This window comes from Amaranthus tricolor, chromosome 3 (assembly GCF_026212465.1).
Source record: "Amaranthus tricolor cultivar Red isolate AtriRed21 chromosome 3, ASM2621246v1, whole genome shotgun sequence".
NCBI classification, from domain to species: domain Eukaryota; kingdom Viridiplantae; phylum Streptophyta; class Magnoliopsida; order Caryophyllales; family Amaranthaceae; genus Amaranthus; species Amaranthus tricolor.
In genome coordinates, this window is record NC_080049.1 from 35,572,990 (window position 1) to 35,598,391 (window position 25,402).

General features: G+C 29.0%; 2 protein-coding genes across 2 annotated transcripts; one reads left to right on the top strand and one right to left on the bottom strand.

Moving 5' to 3' along the window:
* Nucleotides 1–9,910: 9,910 nt before the first annotated feature.
* LOC130808844 (uncharacterized) lies at nt 9,911–16,879 on the top strand. The gene is made up of 7 exons (XM_057674362.1): nt 9,911–10,566; nt 10,969–11,055; nt 11,186–11,395; nt 14,547–14,711; nt 14,991–15,044; nt 15,433–15,579; nt 16,259–16,879. Exons 1-7 carry the CDS (start codon nt 10,222–10,224, stop codon nt 16,634–16,636), a joined length of 1,386 nt encoding a protein of 461 aa, XP_057530345.1. The 5' UTR covers nt 9,911–10,221; the 3' UTR covers nt 16,637–16,879.
* A 3,060-nt stretch (nt 16,880–19,939) lies between these two features.
* On the bottom strand, nt 19,940–25,079 carry LOC130808796 (pentatricopeptide repeat-containing protein At1g60770). Its single transcript, XM_057674301.1, has 2 exons — nt 24,702–25,079; nt 19,940–21,569 (listed from the first exon to the last, which is right to left on the bottom strand). Exons 1-2 carry the CDS (start codon nt 24,927–24,929, stop codon nt 20,322–20,324), a joined length of 1,476 nt encoding a protein of 491 aa, XP_057530284.1. The 5' UTR covers nt 24,930–25,079; the 3' UTR covers nt 19,940–20,321.
* Nucleotides 25,080–25,402: the final 323 nt, after the last annotated feature.

Sequence of the window (25,402 nt, forward strand, 5' to 3'; positions counted from 1 at the left end):
TATCGACTATTTAACCATGTATGAGACATGTCTCACATGAGGACAAATTCATATGTTAAGAATCCAAATTAATAAATAAAAAAAAACAAAAGCATTTTAATATCTTAAGAGTCAATTTTAATCAGTTTAGTTAAACCTTTTGTGACATTTAAAATTGATCTACGATGTGACTGTATGAAATAAAAATTTGTGTATTCACAATGCCAATCCCTCTTTTTTCTAAAAAAATTTTATAAGTTTAGCCCAGCCCAATTATTCAAAGAAAACAAGTCCTAACCAACAAAAACTTCAAAATTTTATTCTAAAAATATTTAAAGTTTAGCCTAAAGATATAAAATTCGTATACATAATGAATAAGGAGTACATGTGAATTAAGATCATGATGGTGATGAATGATGATGATGTTGGTGGCAACATCCATCAACGAATGGCGTAAACTATGTGGATATCGTGTACTAAGAATGAGTAACATCATCATGATATACTTGATCATTTACATTTGGCATGGTACCCTCATTCTATGATATATTTTCCTATATCGTGCAAAACATGAACTCCTTGATTTTTGAAAAAACTGATTTAAAGAAATTATTATTTAATCTACCATTCACCTAAGTTAATCATATTTTCCTTTTTCTTTAAAAAAAGTTAATCATATTTTAGTACTATTAATAAGCTTGCTAAGTTGGATGGTTCTGAACATGTGTAAGATGTCCAACTCTACGTGAAATCTCCTAAATTTAATTGCATTAAATATTAATTGATGAGCTAGTCTTTTGAGAGACCATCTCTTTGAGAAACGTATTTCAAGCCTAGCCCCATTAAAGATTAATGTCCACTTACCGTATTTTTAATGACCATTTACATTATCTTTAATGCTTATTTTTCATATCCTTAATACCTACTTTTAATATCGCAAATGTCTACTTACGTCATTCTTAATGCCTACTTACAATATTTAAAAAATATATAATAAGTCGGCCCAATTAGAAATAGTCTCTTACAAAAAATAGTGTTATTGATTGAAATTATTTTACAATGTTTTTATTTTAGTTTAACTACTTATTTTAAAGTCTTAAATTTTCAAAATAAATGTAAAACAAACTAACCTTGAATTTCTTGTGTATTTTTGCCTTTTGGTGTAAGCTTGATTTCTACTTGGATTTGGTGATAATGATGCCAACAAATCTTCCCTTCTAGTAGTCTGAGTTAGTACTACGACGTCCTTAGGTAACTAATTGCACTGTTTTTTTTTTTTTTTTTTACTTTTTTTCCTTTATGTGTGATATATCTTATTAATATTTTGAGTTTTTTACAATATTTATTAATTTTGATCTAAAATTGAATTACAGTAGAAGCCAAAACTTTAAATTAAAAGGGACCAATATCTAATATCCTTCTGTTCACCTATGTTTGTCGATTTTGAGTTATCTATTAAAGATTAAATATGTATATTTTTGTGAGATCTTGTTAAATTAATTTTAACTTATTTTTTATTATACACTTTGTAGAACATTTTATATTGTGTATTTAGAAATATTAAAATTTTAATTTTACTTTAAAAATTGTGTAAAAAGTAAAATAGACAAAAACGGAGAAAGTATATTAATTAGCAAATAACGATATTTAGCAAGGGGGTTAAATAAAAATACAATAGGTTGTAGATTTGGAGCACAGCCGGATTGCTTCGCACAATTACGAATTTCATATAACCATCTCCGTCTCTCATAACCATCTCCGTCTCTCAGTCTGCCCTGTAAAAATAATAGAGCAGGGCTTTGAGATTGAAATGTAAAAGCTGAATATGCTTTGTTTAAACACTATGATGGCTGCACATTTGCCACATTCCCTGTTGTTTTCCATCTATGTATATGCTTTAATTAATTTTTTCCGTTTCTCTTTTTTTATCCTCTCTTTTCTTTTCTTTTCTTTTTTTTATAATAGATTCTTATATAATCTTGTATATGTATGGTTCACAAACATGACCAATGATTGTTATTAGCTTACCCTCGTTTGTAAAGCACAAGATGGATTCATCTATACAAAAAAGGCTGAAGAATGGAGTGTTTTTCAATTAGCCGTTAGTTGTTGGCGGTTGACTTTTTTAATTGGCTTGTTTGACCAATTGGAAATGTTGGCTGTTTTTGTTTGGCTTTTAAGTTTGTTGAAAAAATCAGTTGTTTGTGAAGATTTTTGGTAAATTTGAATATTGGCTGTTAACTTTTTAGTAGAGAAAAAATGGACTAACAAGCCAAAAGCCAACCAAAAAGCTAGTTGGAACAACTTTGTCATTTTGGCTTAAAATCCAGCTTTTCAGCTGCTTGAAAAGTCATTTAAGCTAAGCCAAAAGTCATGAACCGAACACCCCAATGTCTTATGAGTTTGTAAATCTAGGTAACTAAGTACAAATACTGTTCATTTCAAATAAAAAATAGAAATATTGTTACTTTATTGTATTTTATTGGTTATTGGGTTAAATAAGCAAATTAGTGTCTTGTCTTATCGAAAAATTTAATACTCTCAATGTTATTTTAAACAATGAGATACGCATAATCGTATTTTAATTTTAGCTCAAAATCTGTAAAATATATAAGACAGTCTTGTTTAAGTAGAAAGCAATAAATCATATATTGGGTCACTCTTACAAAGTACATATGTCAAAACTATTGTTAGACGAAATGAAACAACACCAAATGCAGATTTTCAACAAATAATGGCTATGAACTAACCGATGAACTATGTTTTCTTAAGAAAATAGTCCTAGCAATATGGGAAATGGGATCATATAATTATGAGAGAGCCAATTTGTGCTACCAATTAAAGGCCAAAGTCTCTTTTCACTGTGAATTCAAATTGACTAATATTTGGTCGAATCTCACTAATGTCTATATATTGATTTGTTTTATTTCAATATTTATTTATATGGCCTTCTATTTGTTTCACTTCTCGTAATTGGTTCTTTTGGGACTGTCTTTGTCACCTTCTCTAAGTTCTTATTTTCTTCAACACTTATTGTTTTACGGTGATGCACCATTCATTAATTTTACGGTTGATTTGATTGTGGATAATAAATAGTGAGAATAATAATAAAGGTAAGTGTAAATGTGTAAATTAATAAAATAGTTCATTTTTAAAATTTACATTACAAATTATTTTCATTATTATTATTTTTTTACCAACAATCAAAGGGCCATTAAAGTAATAAAAAAGATCTTAATTCTATAATCACACGTATAAATTGCAGACTTTTTATTTATTGATAATTAACTTTTTTAAATATTGGAAATTGACTTTTTTCGACCAGAAATTACAATTTAGACTAAAGTAAAGAGATGAAAGATGACAATGTATGCAACCCTTGTTTTAGTTTACAAACTTTTACATATAGTAATATAGGAATTCACCTGGCTTTTTGCATTCGAAAATCACAATTTACAGTAAAGTAAAAAGGAAAATAAACTCAAAATCTCACATTTGTACAGTTTTCAAAGTAAATTTTGACCATCAATATTTCTAAATATGCATAGTAAAAAAATATAAAAATATATAATAAAAAAGTATACATAAAGACGAATCTAACGACATCTCACATAGATATATTTTATCTATTAAATGTGTTAAAAAAATTAATTAAATTTATTTCTCATCAAAGTAAAATATTTTAAACGGGGATAACATTATAGAACGAACTACAAACTTACAAATAATACAAACATAAAAGTATTGTTACATTTTTAGTGTGTAGATTTGAAGCATTGTCAAAGCAAGAAGTAGAAACAACATAACACAGCAGATAGCACAATGCTGGTGTCACAAAGCAACAAGGTATTTTCAGTGTGTTGCTATCAAAAGCTAAATAAATTAAATTACAACAAAGTGGGCCCATTTCTACTTTCTTTCTTTTGTTGGTATGACTTCACTTGACTCCAAATAAACTACTTTTGTCATTCAATTAATCATTGTTCAAACAAAATCTAAGCGGCTTTGATCACCCAAAATAAAGGCATGAATATAAGAAAAAGCATTTTCCTGTACTGGAGTCTGCAGGTAAACACAAGAAAAAAAAAATTATTTTTAAGAATTTGAGAATCAAAAAAAAAATATTATTAATTTTGTTACAAAGTAAAAGATGATTTTTTTATGTGTAAAAATGATGATTAAGTTATAGTCAATGCGGCAAAATAAGGTCAAATTACACCCAATAACCCAACATTACACCACACCTCAATCATGTCTATCTATGCATTATCATGTTGAATAGTACTCTATATGACTATTAAAACGTGTAATCAATTCTTATTGTTTCATTTTGTTGAATAGTACTTTATAATCACAATTGATATAAATATATTTTTTTCGAAAATTATGAAAATTATATATATATATATATATATATATATATATATATATATATATATATATATATATATTAAAATTATATAAATCAACACAAATTATAAACAAAATTTCACATAAATATATTAACTTTTACATATCTATGTACTATGATTCCTGAGTTCAAAAGTTGGTGAAGTTTAAGAGGATAGAGCGACTGAGTATAACTTACAACATATCCATGAAAATTAAACTATACTTGAATTTCTCTTTTCTTATATGGAATATTTACAACGTAATCAATAAAATGATACGATAGTACTAATATGTTTTATTTTCGAAAATAATATATTATATCATTTGGTTGCAATCATTGACTCAGAAGCCCTTAGATTTTTGATTCACATTTCTATTACAAAAGAACTTTAGACTTTAATTTTCACAAATTCTTGTATGAGACGGTCACCATGAATCATCGTGAGATATGTCTCATACTTGGGTTAATAAATAGCCCAATAATAAAACTTTTAGCTTATGGGCTCTTGTTTTAAAGTTGTCTTACCGTGAGACAATTTCACATAAGACGGGCTGATTAATTTTTTATTATAATTTAGTTTCTTGACATTTATTATTGAAAATTGTTTTGTAGGATTATATGTGATGTATGGTTACAGACAATATAATTAGTACTAAGGTCTAAATTCTAGGCAGATCAATGATTAAACCAGCAAACACTCATTATGTTTTAGTCTTGGAAATACTCATATTATACTTCTTACTACAAAACAATTGTATAGATACATCTATTTACGTATTCATCTATGTTTGACTACTTTGGTATTATAGTGTATACCAAAGCAACATACACCAATTGAATGAATGCCCAAAATTGAGCGAAAGTTGCGTATGAATCGACTTAATCCACACTATTTTAGTGTACATTAAATTAAAAATAATACAGATTAAGTGGGATAAATATATTATTTTAGTATATACTTAAATAGTATATACCAAACCTATACAAAAAAGTCTCGTTAGGAAGATAATAATTATGAAGGACCATTGTTATATGGTCCTAAAATTGTAAAATTGTTAACTTGTGAGCAAATTGTTTTGACGGAATACTCCATTATGCAAATAGCACACAGAAATATATAAAGTTCAATTCTTCTTGAACCAATGTCATCCTAATATATCCTCTAATTTAAAAAGTAGTCTAATCTCACAATTTAAAACATGCCCGAGCACTTAAATTTTAATCAATTTGACCCACAATTGATCAAGCTTAAATCAACATGACATATAATACCCAACCTAATATAAAGCTCATCCCTAATTATCTAATTAACTTAAATTATAACTAATTCGAACCATAAACTGTATTGACCCAACTTGATCAATTAATCCAAACGTGATCAATCCTAATACTGATTTAATGTATTTCAAACCCGAAATGACCTGGACTCAATTTAACATGGGCATATTTTTAAGTTGACCCCCACATAACTCAAATTTAAGACCTTCTACAATATAAAATAATGCTTTATTAATTAAACTACTTGTTCTAACACAAATTATGTAAAATACACTTCAAAGTGAAAACAACTCTTTACTAATGCATGGAAAAAATGAATGCCGTAGTAGGAAAGTTTCTAACTTTCTTGCTCAATAATCCTCCTCCTAACCTTGGCTTGATTGTGAGTGAATTGTTAGCAATTTACTTACAAGACACACTAAGAAATTACGGCTGAAACTATGTTCATACAATATAAAACACTACGCATGCCAAAATGACAATAGCATGCCTTCACCCAACACAAAACCAATCTCTATTACCCTTTTCAACTCTTTGTCCCTTGAAAAAGACAGCTTCAAAGTCCTTTGCTCTTGCGTAATAAGGATCGTATTGTACGGTCTCGTCTCCAAAAAATTTTCATTGTTATATATTGTAAAAAGATTAAAAAATAATAATATATGTGAATTGTGTGAATAATATTAGAGGAGAGATGAAATGTGTGAATCAAAATATAAGAAAATAGTGCAATAATTTCATAAAATAATATTATAATAAAGTAAAAGGAACAGACTAAAAAGAAATATGCAATATTTAGAGACATATGGAGAATAAGCAAAGCATCCTAGTTTCGGGTATGTGGCAAAGTTAATAGCCGTTGATTTTTGCCTTTTTTTAGTTTATTTCTTTGAGCAACGGGAAAAACTGATTATTTTGTTGACTTTTAAGCTATTTGGATAAGTTGAAAAACCATTTAGCAAACTAAACGAACCCACCATTTACTTTGATTTTATTCATACATTTCAACTTTCTCTCACACAATTTACACAATTCAATCTCTCTCTTTATTCATTATCAAATATCTAACTTTTAATTAAAAATACTTCAATTAACGCTTCAAGGCTAATTCAAAAAAATAGAACTCCGCAGTATTTTTTTGACTTTTTAATCAATTAATAAGCTAAAAACAAAAATCAACTAAAAAAGAAAACAACTATCAACCAACTCTTTACTAGATCACTAATTCTTGAATAACACAATTTTATAGTGAAATTATTTTTGTTGGGCTGACCAATATATTTTAATTTACTAAAATAATCACTTATAATTTAAAGTAATTAATTAATTAGATAAATAAACTAAATTACATAAATACACCTCATATTAAAATGATCTTATATAAGACGAGTTGTTATTAAATAAATCATTATAATAATAAGAAACAAAGCGTAAAGAGTGAATAGTGATGAAATTGTGCCTGGTTTACCGTCTTGTTATCGTAGACGTACGTAACTTACATGTACTATATTTGCAATAAATTTATTTATTTTTGATTAGGTGAAAATTGACTCTACACCCAAGTATACCAACTTCAACCACATAAAGATCATATTGACTCCTAGTACATACTACACTTAAAACTTTTAAAACTATCCAAATCTAGCTAATTTAACAAATACAAAAAAACAATCAGAAATCAGACCGTCTCTGTGAGAGACGGCTCCTCAAGTCTAGGCCCATTAGCTTTTATAAATTAATATAAAGCAAAAAAATTAAATAAATAAACCGGTTGCCTCAACAACCAAACAGTCTCCAAGATAACCTTACATATTCTAAGGCCATTGATTGCAAAACTCATTGGAAATTGACAACACTTTTCTAATTTCTCATACATTAAAGGAAAAAATATCAAATTCAAATGAGTATTCTCTTTCCATTTCGTTTTTTTCATCTTCAACAACATGGATGATTCATACAAGAATTCAAAGATTTCGTGACACAGACTCAACAGAATTCGTCTTTTAGAGACAGTATAAGTATGTTTGATTCTCTCTTCCTTCACGAATTCAATCAATTAGAATTAAATAAAAAAATGTGATGTTCTTTATCTGTTTCCGTAGTTCCATTAAATGATGAACATATTCAGTTCGAGCATGGCGATGGAAGTAATATCCAATTCGAGCATGGTGATGGAAATAATATTCAAAGTGATATTTAATACTTAAAAGTTGGTATTAGATATTATTCATTATAGTTTTCAAATTGCTCACTGTAAATTGGCATTAAATAATTTTCATGCGAAGAAAAAAAAAACTAAAAAAAAATTTTACTATACCTGTTTGTATATGAAAGAACTAAACAGTCGTTGCTTCAAAAAAATGGCGAAAAGCACGAGTGTACATGAGAAATGAAACGAGAGGAAGAAAGATAAGCGAAATGACGACTTAAATGGTTGATTGAAACTGAAACAGGAAGTTTTCTGAATATGAAAGTTTTTTTTTTCTAAATGATGATTACAGTTTTTGAGAGGGAAAATAACGCGTATTACAAGGGGACAAATCAAATGATGAGTTTGCATTTCCCAAATACAATAACGTGCCATAATTACATTGAAAACTGCCATAATTAAATAATTTCATTTTATTTCCTTTTTTTAAAAAAATTTATGCCGGCCCATGGAAGACAGTGTCTTCCATAAGAATTTGTGAAAAACAATTTTTAGGAATCACTAACAAAGTAGGTTAACTTTGTTTTGTAGTCGTCATTATTATCATACCCAGAGTATTGCACTCATAGAAAACTATGGTAAAGATCTATGGAGGAAAAAAAGACAACAGCTTATACCCATAGAGGAAATTGCGGTCAAAGTTTCCCTCAGCTCGAGAAAGATTTTTGTTTTGTAGTGTTAACTTAGTAAACTTTGTTTTGTAGTGTTATTCAAATTAAAACACCGTGCTACTTTTTTCATTATTTAATTAGTTGTCTCTTTTATTTATTGCATTTTCTTTTTTTTTTTATGTTTCATTTCTTCCCATATGATTTCCCCCTCTAATTTATCACTCCCTTATATAACTATAAATAACTAAATATAACAAAACTCAAAAGTCAGATATTATCTTGATTGGAGGAAATATCACGTAACAATTAATAAATGAAGGATAAAATAGATTTTTTTTAGTAAGAAAAAATAGATTTTTAAACCTATTTGACTTATATTGCAATTTACATTTTGAGTTTGACATTAAATAAATATTTCTATTTGGATAAAAATTTAAAACGTTATTGAGTCGTAATTTTATTTAATATGATTAAAGATGCTTAATAAAAAAATTATTTTATTTTTGGTACAAGCCAATTGAGAAGATGAAAAATCAAACTTAAGTTATTTCTTAAAAAAAAAAATATAATCTAACTAAAATAAAATTTAATTCTCAAATATTAATACAATTATAAAATTTTAAAAAAAATACATACGCCATGATTCAAGTATTTGTACACGAAGAAGTATGTTTGAGTTCTACTTTATAAAGAAAGAATGTCTAGGGAAGTGAGAAAGACACAATCCTAAAGCAACAATAAACTTTAGAACTCCAGAAAATCCCACTGTAATTCCCATCTGTCTTCATGACCCAAGCAAAGAATCACAAATGTTAACATGCAAAATAAATCTAAAATAAAAACTAATTAATAATTTATCTCCTTAGGACCATATTGTTATTGCCCAAAAAAATAGCCACATAAAAGCTAAAGTTTTCAGTGTCTGTATTCGAGACTGGAAACATTACCCCACGCCCATTCTCTCTCTTTTCCACCTTCTTTACACTCTTTCTCACGTTTAATCACAAATCATAATCACGAATCTAATAACATTTATCACGTAAATATTTTAATTTATAGATATTAATTAGAATTATATTATCTTTATTTTGAAATATCTGTTATGTAAGTATTTTTGGTTCTATTTGTCATTTAAGCTTATTATATACTCATATATATATTATGATTAATATGTAGGAAAAAATATAGTCATTTGAATCATCTAATTATGTATTTTTAGAACATTTAATTTTAATGACTTTTAGTTATCGATACTCAAAATATAAATTATCCAAATAATACATTAGGAAATAAAAAGATAAAAAATTAATAATATATGAATTCTCACTTGTACAAGAAGTAATTTTTTTAAAAATTTGGATTGATCCAATTGAAACCATCTCATTATAAGACGGTTTCAATAAAAAAAAATTAGTGTACTTTTTAAACATTAGTATAAAAATACATGTTTTGATCATAACACTAAGTATTAATATCTACAACCCATTTTCACATGGTCATAACTCCAACAATAAAAACCAACCCATTTTTCAATTGGGTTCATACTTCATACCATTTTAATAACCCATTTCCCCTTCTCTCTAAAACCAAGAACAATTAAAGGGTACAGTGATTCAGAAGCAGTAGAATAGAAGCAAGTATTCATTTTGTTTGTCATCTTTCCCATTCAAAACCTTGGAAATGGTGTTTTAAACACAAAAATAATAAATACCCATTATAAATAAATAATAATTTTCCTTTTTGGGTTCTTTATAATGCAATTAGGTGGATTTATATTGGAAAAATCAAGCAACAATTTCTATACAAGTAAAGAATTGAGAAGAAGTAAAAGACAATATCAATGTAGACAAGAAGAAGAGATAAAACAGAGTAGTAGCATGGAATTTAATTGCTTATTGAAGATCTATTCAATCATTTATATCTTCTTATTTGTTTCTTCTTCTCTGGTTTCCCCTGTTTCTTCTTCAATGGATTCTGATATTGACTCTAAACTAAGCAATGAAACGCATCGTTTTCGGCCTGGTGAACAAGTTCAGAGGTTAAGAAGAATCAGAGAACATCTTAAAAAGATCAATAAAACTCCTGTTAAAACTATTCAAGTACGTATACTTCTAATTTTCCTCTTTTTTCATCTTTTTTTGGAGTCAACTATTTAAGTATTGGATTTATTGTTTTTGGGGTTTCAAATGAATAGATGGTTCATACAATCACCAGTTAAATCATGTGCACATCGTATTTATCTAATATTACGATAAAACACCAATCAGAAACAACATTTTATAAGCTTTAATACTAACAAGGATGGGGTTATGTATATTTGAACTCAACCCCGATACGGTGACAAAATGCAAATAAAGGTTAAGAATATTAACCTAAAAATGGAATATCAATATTAGCTTAAGCTTTGATTTGACAAAAATAACATTTATGTTGTAATAAATTTGTAATTATTTGAATGAATGCAAGTGTTAATGTTATTATTGTTGGCTTTATGTTAATAGAGTGTAGATGGGGATCTTATAGATTGTATATTGGCACATCAACAACCAGCATTTGATCATCCTATGTTACAAGGTCAAAAACCATTGGTATGTTTCACTCTTTTCTTGTTTCTATGGAATTTGCTACATTATCCAACTAAATTAAATTTTTATTGCAAATTCAAAAGCAAATAAATTTATTTATTTATATTTTTTAATTTTTAAAAACAATTTTCAGGAAGCACCAGAGAGGCCAAAAAGCCAGGAAAGTAACAGTATGTTTGAAGAAAGCTTGCAATTATGGCATTTAACAGGAGAAGCATGCCCAGAAGGAACAATTCCAATAAGAAGAACTATTGAAGATGATATGATGAGAGTTAATTCTATTAGAAGATTTGGAAGAAAACCCAGAAGAGTTAGAAGAGATTCTACTGGCTCTGATCATGAGGTGATTCTTTTTTACTGCTTCCCTCCAAATTTATTTTAAATAATTAATATTAGGTAAATTTTTTCAAAATTTAATGTAAATTCATATTTAAATAAAAGGAATAAGAAAAGAAAAGAAAAGGCAAAGTACTTGAGCTTCACCATCATTATCACCATAAGCCTCTTAGTGAACACTAGGCAAAGGGGTCAAAAGACACTGGAAAAGAACTTATTAAAGTTTCAGGTTGTCCCTCTTCTATTTCCTTTTTTCATTCACCAATAAATTACAATTTATAATAATTAAAAAAAAAACTATTTCATTCATATAGTTATGGGCTTTGGTTTTATAAGCTAGAATTACTATTTACAATTAAAAGTTAATTTTGATGATTTAAAATGGAATTTCATTTTTAATTAATATAATATAATTAGTGAATAAGATATTAAAATTGATGTGGGCGATTTGGTCACAAATTACTATTTTATCTTACTTCGTTTTAAATATTTACTAACTAGCATATTTTTACTAAATATTATTCTCATGTTTCATTTAATTAGTTAGCCACATTTCAAATTTCGACCTAGAAAAATTATTGTGAATAATTTAATTTATTTTTTGTTACCTGTTAATAATTCCACTTTTTGAAAATTTTTTAATAATTCAACATTTGATTTTAGTTTGTTGCCAATGGATCCTTTAAAAAATGACCTGTTATATCAGGTTACCTCTCATCTTCTCTTTCTTTATAAAAGTCCAAGCTACTTTCCATTATCTGCCATTGCTAATAATTCCACCTTTTTAATTTTCTTTAATAATCTAACTTTTACTTTTAGTTTGTTGTCAATGGACCATTCAAAAAGCTAAATGAAATTGCTATTATTTCTTAAGCTTATGAAGTTTTGATTATTGAATAAATAGTAATTGTCTTTACGTACATATCCCATCAACTAGGGGTGTTAAAAAAATTCAACCCGCCTGACCTGACCTGCTGACCAACATCCTAAACTACGGGTCAATATTTTTAAAAATAATGTAATCTGGGTCGGGTACCCAATCCGCCTTAACCAAGTTGAGTCATGGGCCACAAAATATATTGAGTCGGATACCCCCCACCCGTTATGTATTATCTTTATCAAAGTTGAAATTTACGCGTTAAAATTTTATAATCAATATAATTATAAAAAACTAATAATAGTCGTATGTTTTTCACTTCTTTTCAAAGTATACTAACCCCTTTAAATGAGTGGCAAAGAGAAATTGAGTATTTAAAAAATTGTTGGATTTTTTGTTAATAAAATTTAAACAGACTTAATATTTATGGATGAGATATGTTGGATTATTATAAATTAGTGATAAAGAGAAATTGAGTATTTAGCTTCTTGAAAAGTCCATTGGCAACAAAATGAAAACAAAAGTTGAATTATTAAAGAAAAATTCAAAAGATGTGATTATTAGCAGGTAATGAAAAATAGGTTGAATTATTATAAAGAACTAGAAGATGAGAGATAACCTGATATAACAGGTCATTTTCTAAAGTGTCCATTGACAATAAACTAAAAGCAAAAGTTAGATTATTAAAAAATTTTCAAAAGATAAATTATTGACAAGTAATAGAAAATAGATTAGATTATTCACACAAATTTTTTCTATTAGAAAAAGTAAATGTAATATCAATGCATTAATGGGTCAAATTGTGTAGTATATATCCATAACCTTTAGCAAAGAAGTAATATAAGTAATAAGCATAATTAGTGGTGCAAATAAAAAGTAGGCAATGTACCCTTTGGAAATCATAGTTAGTACCTACTCTTTTAAGTATTATTTATTAGTATAATCCATGCTTTGTAGAATTATAGTCATAATTCTGTTTTTCCTTTTTGAAACTTGAAGAAACTTAAAGCAACAAATTTAAACCTTACAATAAATTAAGTTTAGAACACAACTACCAACTATTTTGCTTTTAGGGTGCTACCTATGTTAAAAGGGGTTAGCCATTGATGACTTGCACTTTTTAATAAATTCTAATCCTAATACAGTGTCGTTTTGATGTTTTGGGAAACTTTATGTAAAACTATCAAATTACTAATTAGTATGTAATGTACCTATGTGAATAATGAGGCAGATATATGTTAAATTGCTATTTCCATCATAAAAATATAGGCAAAACAATATGTTCCATGATTTTTTATTTTTTTTTTTTTGCTTTGAAGGGTTTTTTTTAAAGTTTTTACATTTGTTTGGTAAATGGCTATTAGTTATAGCTGCTGTTTTGTTTGATCTACTAGAGCCCAAAAGTATCGGTTGATAAGTTAAGATGAAGATGGTTGGTTAACAATTAATAAAAAACCTAAAGTCAAAAAAAATTCTTAGCAAAGAGTCATTTAGCAATATTTAAGATATATATACTAATCACATTAGGTAACAATTTTTCCTTTAATACTTTCCAATTTATCAAAATTTTTGTATGCTCATTCATTTTCTTAATTATTTTTACCAATTTAATCCTTTTTACTTATTTAAGAATATAAATATGACTATTAAACAATGTGATATCATATCAAAATTTACTAACCAGAAAAAGTTTAAAAAAAAAAAAAAAAAAAAAAAAAAAGCATTAATGTAAAATCAGAAATGTTTGGTTTGGCAGGATTAGAGTTAAGCAACCTCAGTGAATGATTTTTATGACTGAAACTATAAGAGAAATATTTATGGTAGTTGGTTGTTCTTTAACTTCCCCCCAATTAATTTTGTACAGTTTATTGCTTCTTCTAGTAACTCCTTACTTCCATGATTTTCTTCATTTAGTGTTATTTCACTCACTTGTATTTAATTTCCCTGATGACATATTTCTGCTATCAAAATATTCCATGATTAGCATGCTTTTGGATTTTCTTTTTGTATTTTCTAATCCTCATTTGTCTTATTTTCTTAAAATAGAATACATGACATTTATTTTCTTATTACCAACGTTACCTCAAATCTAACTTTATTAGAAGGTTAGAGTTTAGACAACCCTTTAATTGATCACGGACTGTTTAGTTGTTAGTATTAAAATACTTAATTTGAGAATTTTTATGGTAAATTTTATAATCTAGTTTAAATTGAAATATATTTTTTTGTTGGACATATTTCTAAGATTTTTTTTTTTTTTTTTAATTTTTTTATTTAACAGCATGCAGTGGGATATGTATCCGGACAACAATATTATGGAGCAAAAGCAAGCATAAACGTTTGGTCACCTAGAGTTTCTAATCCATATGAATTCAGTTTATCACAAATGTGGGTCATTTCTGGTTCCTTTGGTGATGATTTAAACACAATTGAAGCTGGTTGGCAGGCATGTTATTTTCTTCATTTTATTAATATTACATTTTTTAAAAAATTATTTAATTATTAGAGTAATTTATTCCTAGGGAATAGAATTTATTAATTATTATTCACATTAATTTATGATATGGAACTATAAATAGAGTATCAATTAATTGCTTATTAAGTGTTGATTGTTGTAATTTATTGTTGGCTACTAACTAACTATTATTTCTCAGTTATTAATACTTGTATGAGTCAACAAATGTGGCTAATTTAGACTAACTAAATTAATTATTTTCTGTTTCAGGTTAGCCCTGAGCTTTATGGAGACAACTACCCTAGGTTCTTTACCTATTGGACTGTAAGTTTTTAAATACTAATCTGTCTTTTTAAATTTGTTATTTTTAATTATTTTATGTGAGAGTTTTTTAGTTAAATAATTTAGATTTTAAAAGGGTACACAATAAATTGTTGTGATTCAATTTGACGTATATATTAAGTCTTAATATTTTTAATTTCATTTAATTAATAGTATAAAAATTAATATATAAAAATATATGCTTAGAGAAATCTAATAAATTTCATATAATTATATATTTTTTAGAATAAGGGAGAATAAAATAAACTAGATAAATGAATGAATAGAAATTATGTTATAAGACTACGGAAGAAGTATTAAAGATGAATTAGAGAGTATAAAATAATTAATGCGACACTTAATTAATTAAATATTTTGGTAAATATGGCAGAGTGATGCCTACCAAGCGACTGGATGCTACAACTTGTTATGCTCTGGCTTTGTTCAAACTAATAGTAGGATTGCTATCGGGGCTGCTATTTCACCAACATCTTCATATAAAGGAGGACAGTTTGATATTAGCTTGTTAATTTGGAAGGTAAACTAACTCGTTGTTTTTACAGTTTTCAAAAGTAAATTTTAAAGCTCAATATCTATAACTACATATTATAAAGAATATATAATAAAAACTTTATTAAAACGAATCTAACGAAGTTTCAAATAGTTATATTTTATCTTCTATATAGTCTCAAAAACTAATCAAATTTCTCTCTCCTTAAGTGGAATATTTTAACCGTAAAGCACATGAGAAAACAGAAATAGTACGTATTTGTTTAAAAATATATGATAATTGCTACCAATAGTAAAGCAGAAATAATCTTTTCATTTGATTTATGATTAATAAGGTTGAGGTTATTAAAAATATAATAGATGAAAATACAAATTAATTTATGTTTATCACTTTAAGGTACGTATATATGGTACCTTAAAAGATACTCCGGATATAATAATACTGAAAACTTGCCTACTTAGTTTGTACGGCAAATCACCTTGATTAAAACATTTCTCACAACTTTGCCGAATTATTTTTTCCATATGCACATGGAAATGCATAAAAAAATAAAATTAATGGGATTACGTATAAGGATTAAAAATAAAAACATGGTCTTTTATGATAGAATTACAAATAATTGAATTAATTAAATGTTATTATTATTATTTTTACTTTTATATTATTCTCTAAAAAATCATAATTATATTTTTTTGGTACAATCCAGGATCCAAAGCACGGAAATTGGTGGCTCGAATTCGGATCAGGTATTTTAGTCGGGTATTGGCCCTCATTTTTGTTCACCCACCTAAGAGACCATGCAAGTATGGTTCAATTTGGAGGAGAAATAGTGAATTCAAGGGCACAAGGTTTCCACACTTCAACACAAATGGGAAGTGGTCATTTTTCAGGGGAAGGCTTTGGAAAAGCTTCCTATTTTAGGAATTTACAAATTGTAGATTGGAGTAATAGTTTAATTCCATTATCTAATCTCAAAGTTTTGGCAGATCATCCAAATTGCTATGATATTAGAGGTGGGATTAATAATGTTTGGGGTAATTATTTTTACTATGGAGGTCCTGGGAGAAATGTTAGGTGTCCCTAAAAATTAGGGCACCTAAATTTTCCATCACATATTGTATTTTTTGGGGTGCCTTAAGTTGGGGTTTGTCGTAATTGTTCATGGGTTTGGGTTATTTTTATAGTTTTTTTTTTCTCTATTTATATAAAAAATTTTGGGATCTTAGTCTAATGTGTGATCAATTAATTAATCACATTGTTTGTAGGAAGCCTTTGTATAAATTTTATCTCGGAAAGGAAAAGTGAATATAGTATGATTTTCTTTTTTATTTTGATTTTTTGTCTTCGTTTCCTCTTATTTTCTTTTCGTTATCAAACAAATGAACAATCCATTTTATTTATTACACAAGCCTAATATTTTATACTAATATTACAAATCTATGGAGCTTGGTTGTCAAATTCAACAACTACAATGAACCAATATTAAATACAATATATATTTTAGTTGGACAAATTTTTATTCCACAAATTTTGATATATTGATTAGCTTTGAAAACATATTCACAGTCACTATATTCGTCACTTTAGTTATATATATTTGTCACGTTAATTCATACGAAAAAATCTTATATTAAATTAGTACATGATCTTTTGTCCCTTGAATTTGTTATATTAATGTCTATATTAAGGTTAGCTAAGTTATGAAAAGAATAAGAAAAAAAAGTATGAATTGTTGATATAGTATAAGGGAAAAAAATATGAAGTTTGTTTGACAAATGGTTAGCTCGTTAGGGTTGTTGTCTAATTTGGTCAACTAGAAGTATTAGTTAATAATCTAGATATTAAAGCAAGCTATTGACTGTATTAGGGAAAAGTAAGCTAAAATTTAAAAGTCAATGTAAAAATTATTTTATTAATTGTTTGACCAACTAAAAAGTCAAAGATAGCCAATTAAAAAACTAACAAAAGTATTAATTGTCAAACACTGCATGAACAACAATGAATGAAAGTAGTGAACACATTATCATGAAATTTAGCAAGTTAAGTAAATCAGATAAATAAAAAAAATTTAATAAACTCGGAGGAACAAAAGAAGTATTACTTGAGTATGAAATAGAGAGCCTAATGAAATGATTGACCGTGCAGAACGAGCTTGAGTCACTTAGAAGTTGGAAAGTAATCCTTTATTGAATGCCCATATGAATGTGAATGCCAAGAATTTTGAACGTATTGTCCGAACACGATCATTATTGTGCATAATTAATGTTATTTTCAAGAGTACACTACTATAATAATGCATTTCACTTAAAACTTTTCAGGTAGATCAAGAGTACACATAATTAATTTTAAATTTTTTTTGAAAAAAGTATTACATACTTCAATTGAAATAATACGTAATTTTTAATTTTTGTAAATTTTCTCAAGATAGTTTTAAAATAGGAAGATGGGCTACGAATTTGAAGGTCAGCATTTGATACTAGCATGATGTGCATTAGATTTTTGTAGGGTTCATAGATAAAAATAACATATAAATGAAGGATGAATGATTATCTAAAATAAGAATAATTTTCCATATTCATTGTCTTACTTTTCGTGAGATGTTATGACTTTAAGCATCGCATTTCTAGCCACTCTTGAGAATCAATCTAACTACTAGTTGAGTTTAATCTAAATTTAGGTTAAATTAAAAAGTTATCTTGATATATGTTACTAATGCATGTATGATCACGTAAACGACCCCACTAATTATCTAATTAGCTAACTAATAATATAATAAAATGATTTCCTAAACAATGCTTTGTATGATCAAGGAGGATAAGGTTTAAGCTAAGCTTGTTGCAAGTGTGAAAAGAAGGTATAATCAAAGAGATAAATGAGAGAGACATGTAATGAATGCAAAGCAGTAGTATTAATTAATAAACCATGTTCATATTTGACAGCAAAATGATAATATCGCAATTAATTAGCATGATGGATCTTGGTGATCATAAATTGACGACGAATGAGATGGAATGAATGATTTAATACTTAGTAATTTCGTAAGTCAATCTATAGCATATTAGCACATGCATGAGTTTTAATATCTCCCACCAAGATATAACAAACTCTAATCGTCTGACAGAGCATACGTGATATTGATAAAATATATATTAAATTTAATTGCTATAATTATCAGCTTAAATTTTTAATTTAATTAGTGATTTAACATTAATCAAGATTTAGTATGAAATACAAAAATCTAAAAAAAAAAAAATTATAAATATTTATCCTTTTAACATATCATAATAAATAAGTTCAAATAGTATGAACACGCAAGTACATAACTTTGGACAACATCAAAGAATATGAGTATATGACCCCAATCGCATCTCCGTAACTTGGAAGCCAAGTTGCTCTTGAGTGCTAAAGTCTTCATCTAAGAATGATCTAAAGTCAACCCTTCAAAAAAAAAAAAAAAAACAACACTAAATGATAGATAGGTATGCTAAATTCTAATAATTTTAACTTAGATCCTAAGTTAGTGCATCGGATCATGCATGTAGTACAATTTATTAAAGGAATCCAATATAATCTAAATGAGATAAAAAGTAGATCAATTTACAATCTATGTACATGAATAAGCTCCATATATATATTTAAAAAAAAAAAAAAGCAATATATACAAGAATACAATACAAGCATTGGGATCAGATGATAATGCAGCTAGCGCAAAATATGGGTGGTACAATATTTTAACCGCGGCAAGGGAGATGTTTATTTTGGAATATGATGTGGTATTCACAATTGTTTTAGATCAATTCAACTTCTTGTCATCATAATTGTGTTTGACCAAAGCTACTTAACATTAACCAAGTAAGAAATGAAGTACTAAGCATTTCTCCTTGCCCTATAGGCTATAGCTATCTTCTCTCTCAATTCTAACTTTATGCTTAAATATTCGGTTTATAGTTATGACTATGACCGTAACCCACTAGATTATATATAAGTTATATATCTAATTTTTTAATGTGCAGTTACAATAATAGTTTTCCAACAGATTTCATGTTAATCTTCATTTTTTATTTCGCTATTGCTTTCTTTCAATTGTTCCATACAATGTGATAATTCACTAGTACACATTAATTCATCATTCAAAAATATATATTTAAAAATAGTAGTATTTCGAAAATATGACTTTGCCTCAATTAAAGCATGTAATACCATTTAGTTCAATTTTCAATTTCCTCATCTCTTAGTCCTCCCCTTCCGTCAACCTACTTTGTACTTGTCCCTTAAGATTGACTCGGTTAAAGCAAATTTTAAAAATAATAGTATTTCGATGATATGAACTTGTTTCAAATAAAGCAAACTTAAAAAAAAAAAAGTTAACTGAAAGTAAACTAAGAAGAAAACAATTAAAGTGGTATTTGATTAGAAGAAAAACGGTTTGCTTAAAAACTATTTTACACTTTACTGTTATTACTTGTACTTAATAAGACAAGGAATTCAAAAATGACATTTAAGATGAATTTGAGTTTTCCATCCCTTTCTATCCTCCCCTCTCCAATTCCTAACATCTTAATTTTTCCAATTTAACTTAACTTAAGGATCTTCCATCAAACCGAACATAGCAAAACTCGTTTACATACGAGAACTAAGGTTCTACCGACATCCAAGAGAAATACCACAAAAGGAGGCCTTAATCCATTATTGAAACATCAGTTAGCTTAATGATCAACTAGCCAAAAAATTTGTAAGAGCAGGAATCACAGTTGAAACCCAAGAAAAAATCATTCTGCAATAACCACTTCAAGCAACTTCTTACATTCCTCATTCACCTCAACATTTTCCATCTTCAAACGACGACCCATCGAAGGACTAGTCCTTCCAGCAGCAGCGTAAGTTCTTATCAACGATTCAAATACTTCAGCACCCAAGTTATCCATGTTTTTCTTCAGAAGCTCCAGAAAACCTTCAGCACCATCAACATCCTTGTTCTGTTCAAAGAGTTGCATCATTGCACTTACGACCTCGGCTTTAGGGATCCACTTTTCGGTTCCACCTACCCTGCCAGCGGTTATCGCGTACTCGACACAATCGACTGCTGACTTGATTTTCCCTTTCTTCACATGGTAATCTAAGAAAATATCCCATGTTTTAGCATTAGCTTTTGCCCCTCTATTGTCAGCACGCTGTTTGAGCTCTTTAGCCTTGTCAAATAGATCGTCTTTGATGTAAGCTTCGATAAGTGCGTTAACTATCCGAATATCATAAGTTAAACAGCCAGATTCCCATTCCTTGAAGCATTTCTCAGCACCTGGCATATCTTTTAAGTTGATCAACGCCTGAATCATATTCAAGTAAGCGATATTCGGAGTTTTAGGGAAGGCAAGCCTTAAAGAGCGCCAAATACGATAAATCTCGACCACATTTCCAGTTTTTCCATATAAAGTAATAAGGAATTGGTAAGGTAAAAGCTCTTTAGAAGTATTCCGCTTCTCGAGCTCCTTGAGAGCATTCTCAGCCTTGTCAGTCATCCCTGCATCAGCATAAATGGATGCTAAATTGCTGTATGTAGTCCAGTCTTCTGCAACCCGTCCATCCCTCTTCATCTCATCCAAAACCCTTTCAGCCCCATTAATGTCATTAACAGCTGCTAGAGCTCTCATCCATATATTATATGTGAAAACTTGTAGCATGATATTCGAAGCCTTCATTTCTTGTGCCAGACCAGGTACTCTTTCAGGCTGACCATTTTTTGCATACATGGTCATCAAGCTATTATAAGACATGGCTGTAATAGGGAGGCTGAGTTCCTTCATCTTCTCCATGAGTGCTTCAGCCTTATCAGAGATGGACTCCTTACAGTAAGAATTAAGAAGGGCACCATAGCACTCTATGTTTTTTGATGACTCAGGAAGATCAATGAAATAGTTCTCAGCAGCAGGAATGCCATGAGTCTTAGCAATTAGATCAAGGTGGATAGCTTGGTCACTTAAAGTCATGTTCATGCCTCTTCTAGCCATAGTGTCTGAAAGCTGCATACGATTTATCATATGAATTAACTGCTCAGTAAAATAGTTGACGATGGAAATTGTTGAAAACAAGGAAAAAAAGGGAAAATAGCAAGTACTCAATAAAAGTAACAAAAAGCATTGCCAATACTATAACAGGAGGTAATTAAGTACATCCTGCATACTGGAAAGCTAAAGGAAAGGAATGCCCTCCTTGGATACAATGTCAGAGAAATCTACTTATAGGGAGAGGATTCATGATTCAGGGCTCTCTCAAATTTACTACATTTTTAGGTCTTGTTGAGGACTAAAAAATTTAGAAAACCATCATCCACACATTCATAGTGTAATTTCTTAAACTGTACAATATAATCAAATGTATATGTTTGCACCTATCAAACACCAGGATAGCCAAACTTAAAACATTAGTACATTTGGTAAAATAGCTAGAGCAGAAAGCTCAGAACATCAGTCCCCAACTCCCACCACAATTAACAAAGAAATCCAAGAAGCGACACAAAACCTTATCCTTTAAACCATAATTGATAAATTGTTGACACTTCCTACTATGCTAAAGAACTCAACACATTTGAAAGGTAATTCAGCAGAGTGAAATGCCAAAGCTTTAATGCCAACAATATGAGGCATCTAAAAGTTTAATACATAGTGTATATACCATAATAAACACAAAAAATATTTTATCTCACAAACCCAAGTTTCAGTCAAGCAAATGTAATCATCAATTCTAATTTCAGAATGTTAGTCGGGTACAACTCACAAGTTATAGCTCCTAGCTTTGACATTACGGGATTGTCATACTTTTAGGCTTCAATCCAATAAATCCAAGAGAAATTCACGAATCATAGCTTGAACATGCCCCAAAACCACAACCCAATCACCCACACTAGCTAAATTTCTAGGGGAACATTGCCTCCGATTTATTTCAATGTCTTTTCAGCATTAATAGACTGTTGTGTTACCCGGACTTGAGAACTCGTATCTGACATGGATATGAGCCCAAGTATAAGACTCGGCTAAATTATAAAAAACACCATATTTTTCAGTGCTGAGAATTTGACAAGGCCACACGGATACTTCAGTTCATAAAGAGTCCAAATGATATAAATAAACAGTACAAAACCAAACAATTGTTCAAAGAGGAAGCAATTTTTAGAGGGATCAAACTACAATTATATAAAAAAAATCTGGAATTTTACATTCATAAAGAAGGTCGAAGCTTGTGCCCAACACTCCCTCACCCCAAATCTTCCAACCTTGCTAATAAGCTCATTTTCAGTTCAATCACTCATTTTAAGAACTCACAAGTTCAAAAAGGTTCAGCACTAACAAGTTCAGACTTCAAAATACCCCTAACTATGACTTTAGAACCAATGCATTCTTTACTAAAACAACTTGTACGCCAATGGAGAAATTTAAAACAACCTTGCTCTATTGAGTGATCAATTCATAAATCAGAAACAATATCATTTTAACTTGATTTCACAAGTTACTTAACCGTCCAACACAAAAAATAATAACTTTTTTACCGTAAATCACATACCAAGTAACACATTTATTGGAAATCCAATTAATAAAAGCTTAGAACAATCAAGTCATCAAGACCTAAAAAAATTAAGTAACAAATAACAACATCCATTCACAATTTTACCACTATTTAAGCTTGTTAAATCATTTCAACAATTCTGAAAAAAGATCCAGAAAGCCCCTCAATTATTGTAGAAATCACTTCAACACTTCAAAATGATTAACGATAACTAATAATAACACACATTTTCATTTTTACTACTATTTAAGCTTTTAAATCACTTCAACAATTCCAAACAAAAGGAAAGAATCTTGGACATTCCGATTGTGAGAAGAGGTGTACAAGGATGAAGAAAACGGAGCATACACACACAAGCAAAAACATCAATCAATGCTTCGACACAACAATATAAAAGGTGTCTTGAACACCTCCCACTAAAAATAGATTATGTTTCATTTACAATTCAACAACACATTAATAAAATACCACTACAAAGCTGAAATTGTTAAGCATATTGATATTAATAATGGGCATATTGTAAAAGATTCTGTTACGTAGGGTATTTCATACCAAAGTTTGTTTTAAGTTTGTTATGCACTGTGCCGCCTCATAGTTTGTTACTTCCCTCTTTCTTTCTGTTTTATGCACTGTGCCGCCTCATAGTTTGTTACTTCCCTCTTTCTTTCTGTTTTACACTGTGTATATATAGGACCTTTTGTCCTTTGTGTAATTCATTCAATTGCATTCAATGAAATAATACAGTAGAACTTTTCCTTCTGCTTTCTGTACAAAAGCTTCTCTTCATCAATGGCGTGCTTCGTTTAGCACCTCCTTCATCACCATTTTATCAGAAACTCTCACACTTGAGCTTAAAGTTCACTCCTTTAATAGAGATTTCATACTAATACAAGGGAGACACACTCTAGGCTCTCAAACCCCATTTCTCTATATATTAGCCACCACACGCACTTTCTAATACTACTTTAGGCCATTTATATAACCCACAATATCAGTAAAAGACCCTAGCAAAAGACATGGCGTGCCCCAAACCTCGCAACCAAAACAGGAAAAAAAAAAAAAAAAAAAGAACCCTAAAGGGCCTCTGACCGAGCACACTGCATTAGACTCTTTGATGTTTGTTGCTGCACACTGGGCACTCATCACCTTGTTCAAGGCGCCTCTATTGCAACCCTCTCTTTGCTTACTTGAAGCACCATGATCAAGCCACTCAATCCCTTTGCAGTCCCCCATCATCTCTCTCAATGAGAGATGCCATGGATATCAACATCACCTCCAACACTAGGTGATTTGGCTCTTGCTTTAACACCAAAACAAATTCCAAAAATCCCCAAATTATTGTTAAAATCACTTACACAATTCAAAATGATAAATGATCAATAAAAATAACGCCCATTTTCATTTTGACTATTTAAGCTTTTAAAATCACTTCAACAATTCCAAAAGAATCCAAAATACCCCAATTATTGCTAAAATCACATCATATAGCATTCAAATTGATTAATAATTGATAAATAACAACATTGAATCACTTCAACGGCTCAAAAAACAAAACCCCAAATTAATTTACAAGAATAAGAGCAAAAAATTACCTTGAGAGCAGCAAAATAGTGCTTGCGATCTCGAAGCTTCTTTATAGTATCCCCAACTTCCCATTTGTAAACTCTCTTGCGACTTTTGAGGAACTCATTCAAATTATGACGAACAGTGACTTCATCACCGCCATCTTTAAAGAGTCTACGGTACAGAGCTTCTTCCAGATACTTTTTAGACCTGTTTGCTATGTTTTTCGTTCTTCCTTTCAGTGAAAGCGAAGCCATTTTTGCAGACTTCTGAGTTTTCTTCTTGGATTTGAAACTCTGATTAAAGTTTTCAGTTAGTGTAGGGTTTTAGAGGATTTTCATTTCATTTCATTTCGTTTCGCTATAGGGCCATTCGAAAAGATGTTTGTTATTGGAAAATGACTTTACGCTTGGGTTGGGTTTCTTGACCGGCCCTAATTGCAGTCCATCTCGACACCCAAACTTCTATGAAAATTTGAAATAATTAAGATAAATTAACAACAAACTGAACAAAATAAGATATGTTTCAACTTATTTTTAAAAGTAAGCATAAAAATTTCAAACTTTTAATTTAGGGCTGTTCGCAATTAGTAACTGCAAACAGGTCAAAAAAAACAAAATAGTTATTCGCAGTTATAGCTGTTTGACTTTTTTTGACCTATTCGCAATTAGTAACTGCGAACAGCTAGCTCCACAAATATGCACAGCAGCTCACTTTGTGCTCATTTTCC

Coding starts and splice junctions, on each gene's coding strand:
- LOC130808796 (XM_057674301.1), bottom strand. CDS start 24,929: ATGGCTTCGCTTTCACTGAAAGGAAGAACGAAAAACATAGCAAACAGG. Junction 21,570..24,701: donor ACTATTTTGCTGCTCTCAAG/GTAATTTTTTGC, acceptor AATCGTATGCAG/CTTTCAGACACTATGGCTAG.
- LOC130808844 (XM_057674362.1), top strand. CDS start 10,222: ATGCAATTAGGTGGATTTATATTGGAAAAATCAAGCAACAATTTCTAT. Junction 10,567..10,968: donor CTCCTGTTAAAACTATTCAA/GTACGTATACTT, acceptor TTATGTTAATAG/AGTGTAGATGGGGATCTTAT. Junction 15,045..15,432: donor GGTTCTTTACCTATTGGACT/GTAAGTTTTTAA, acceptor TAAATATGGCAG/AGTGATGCCTACCAAGCGAC.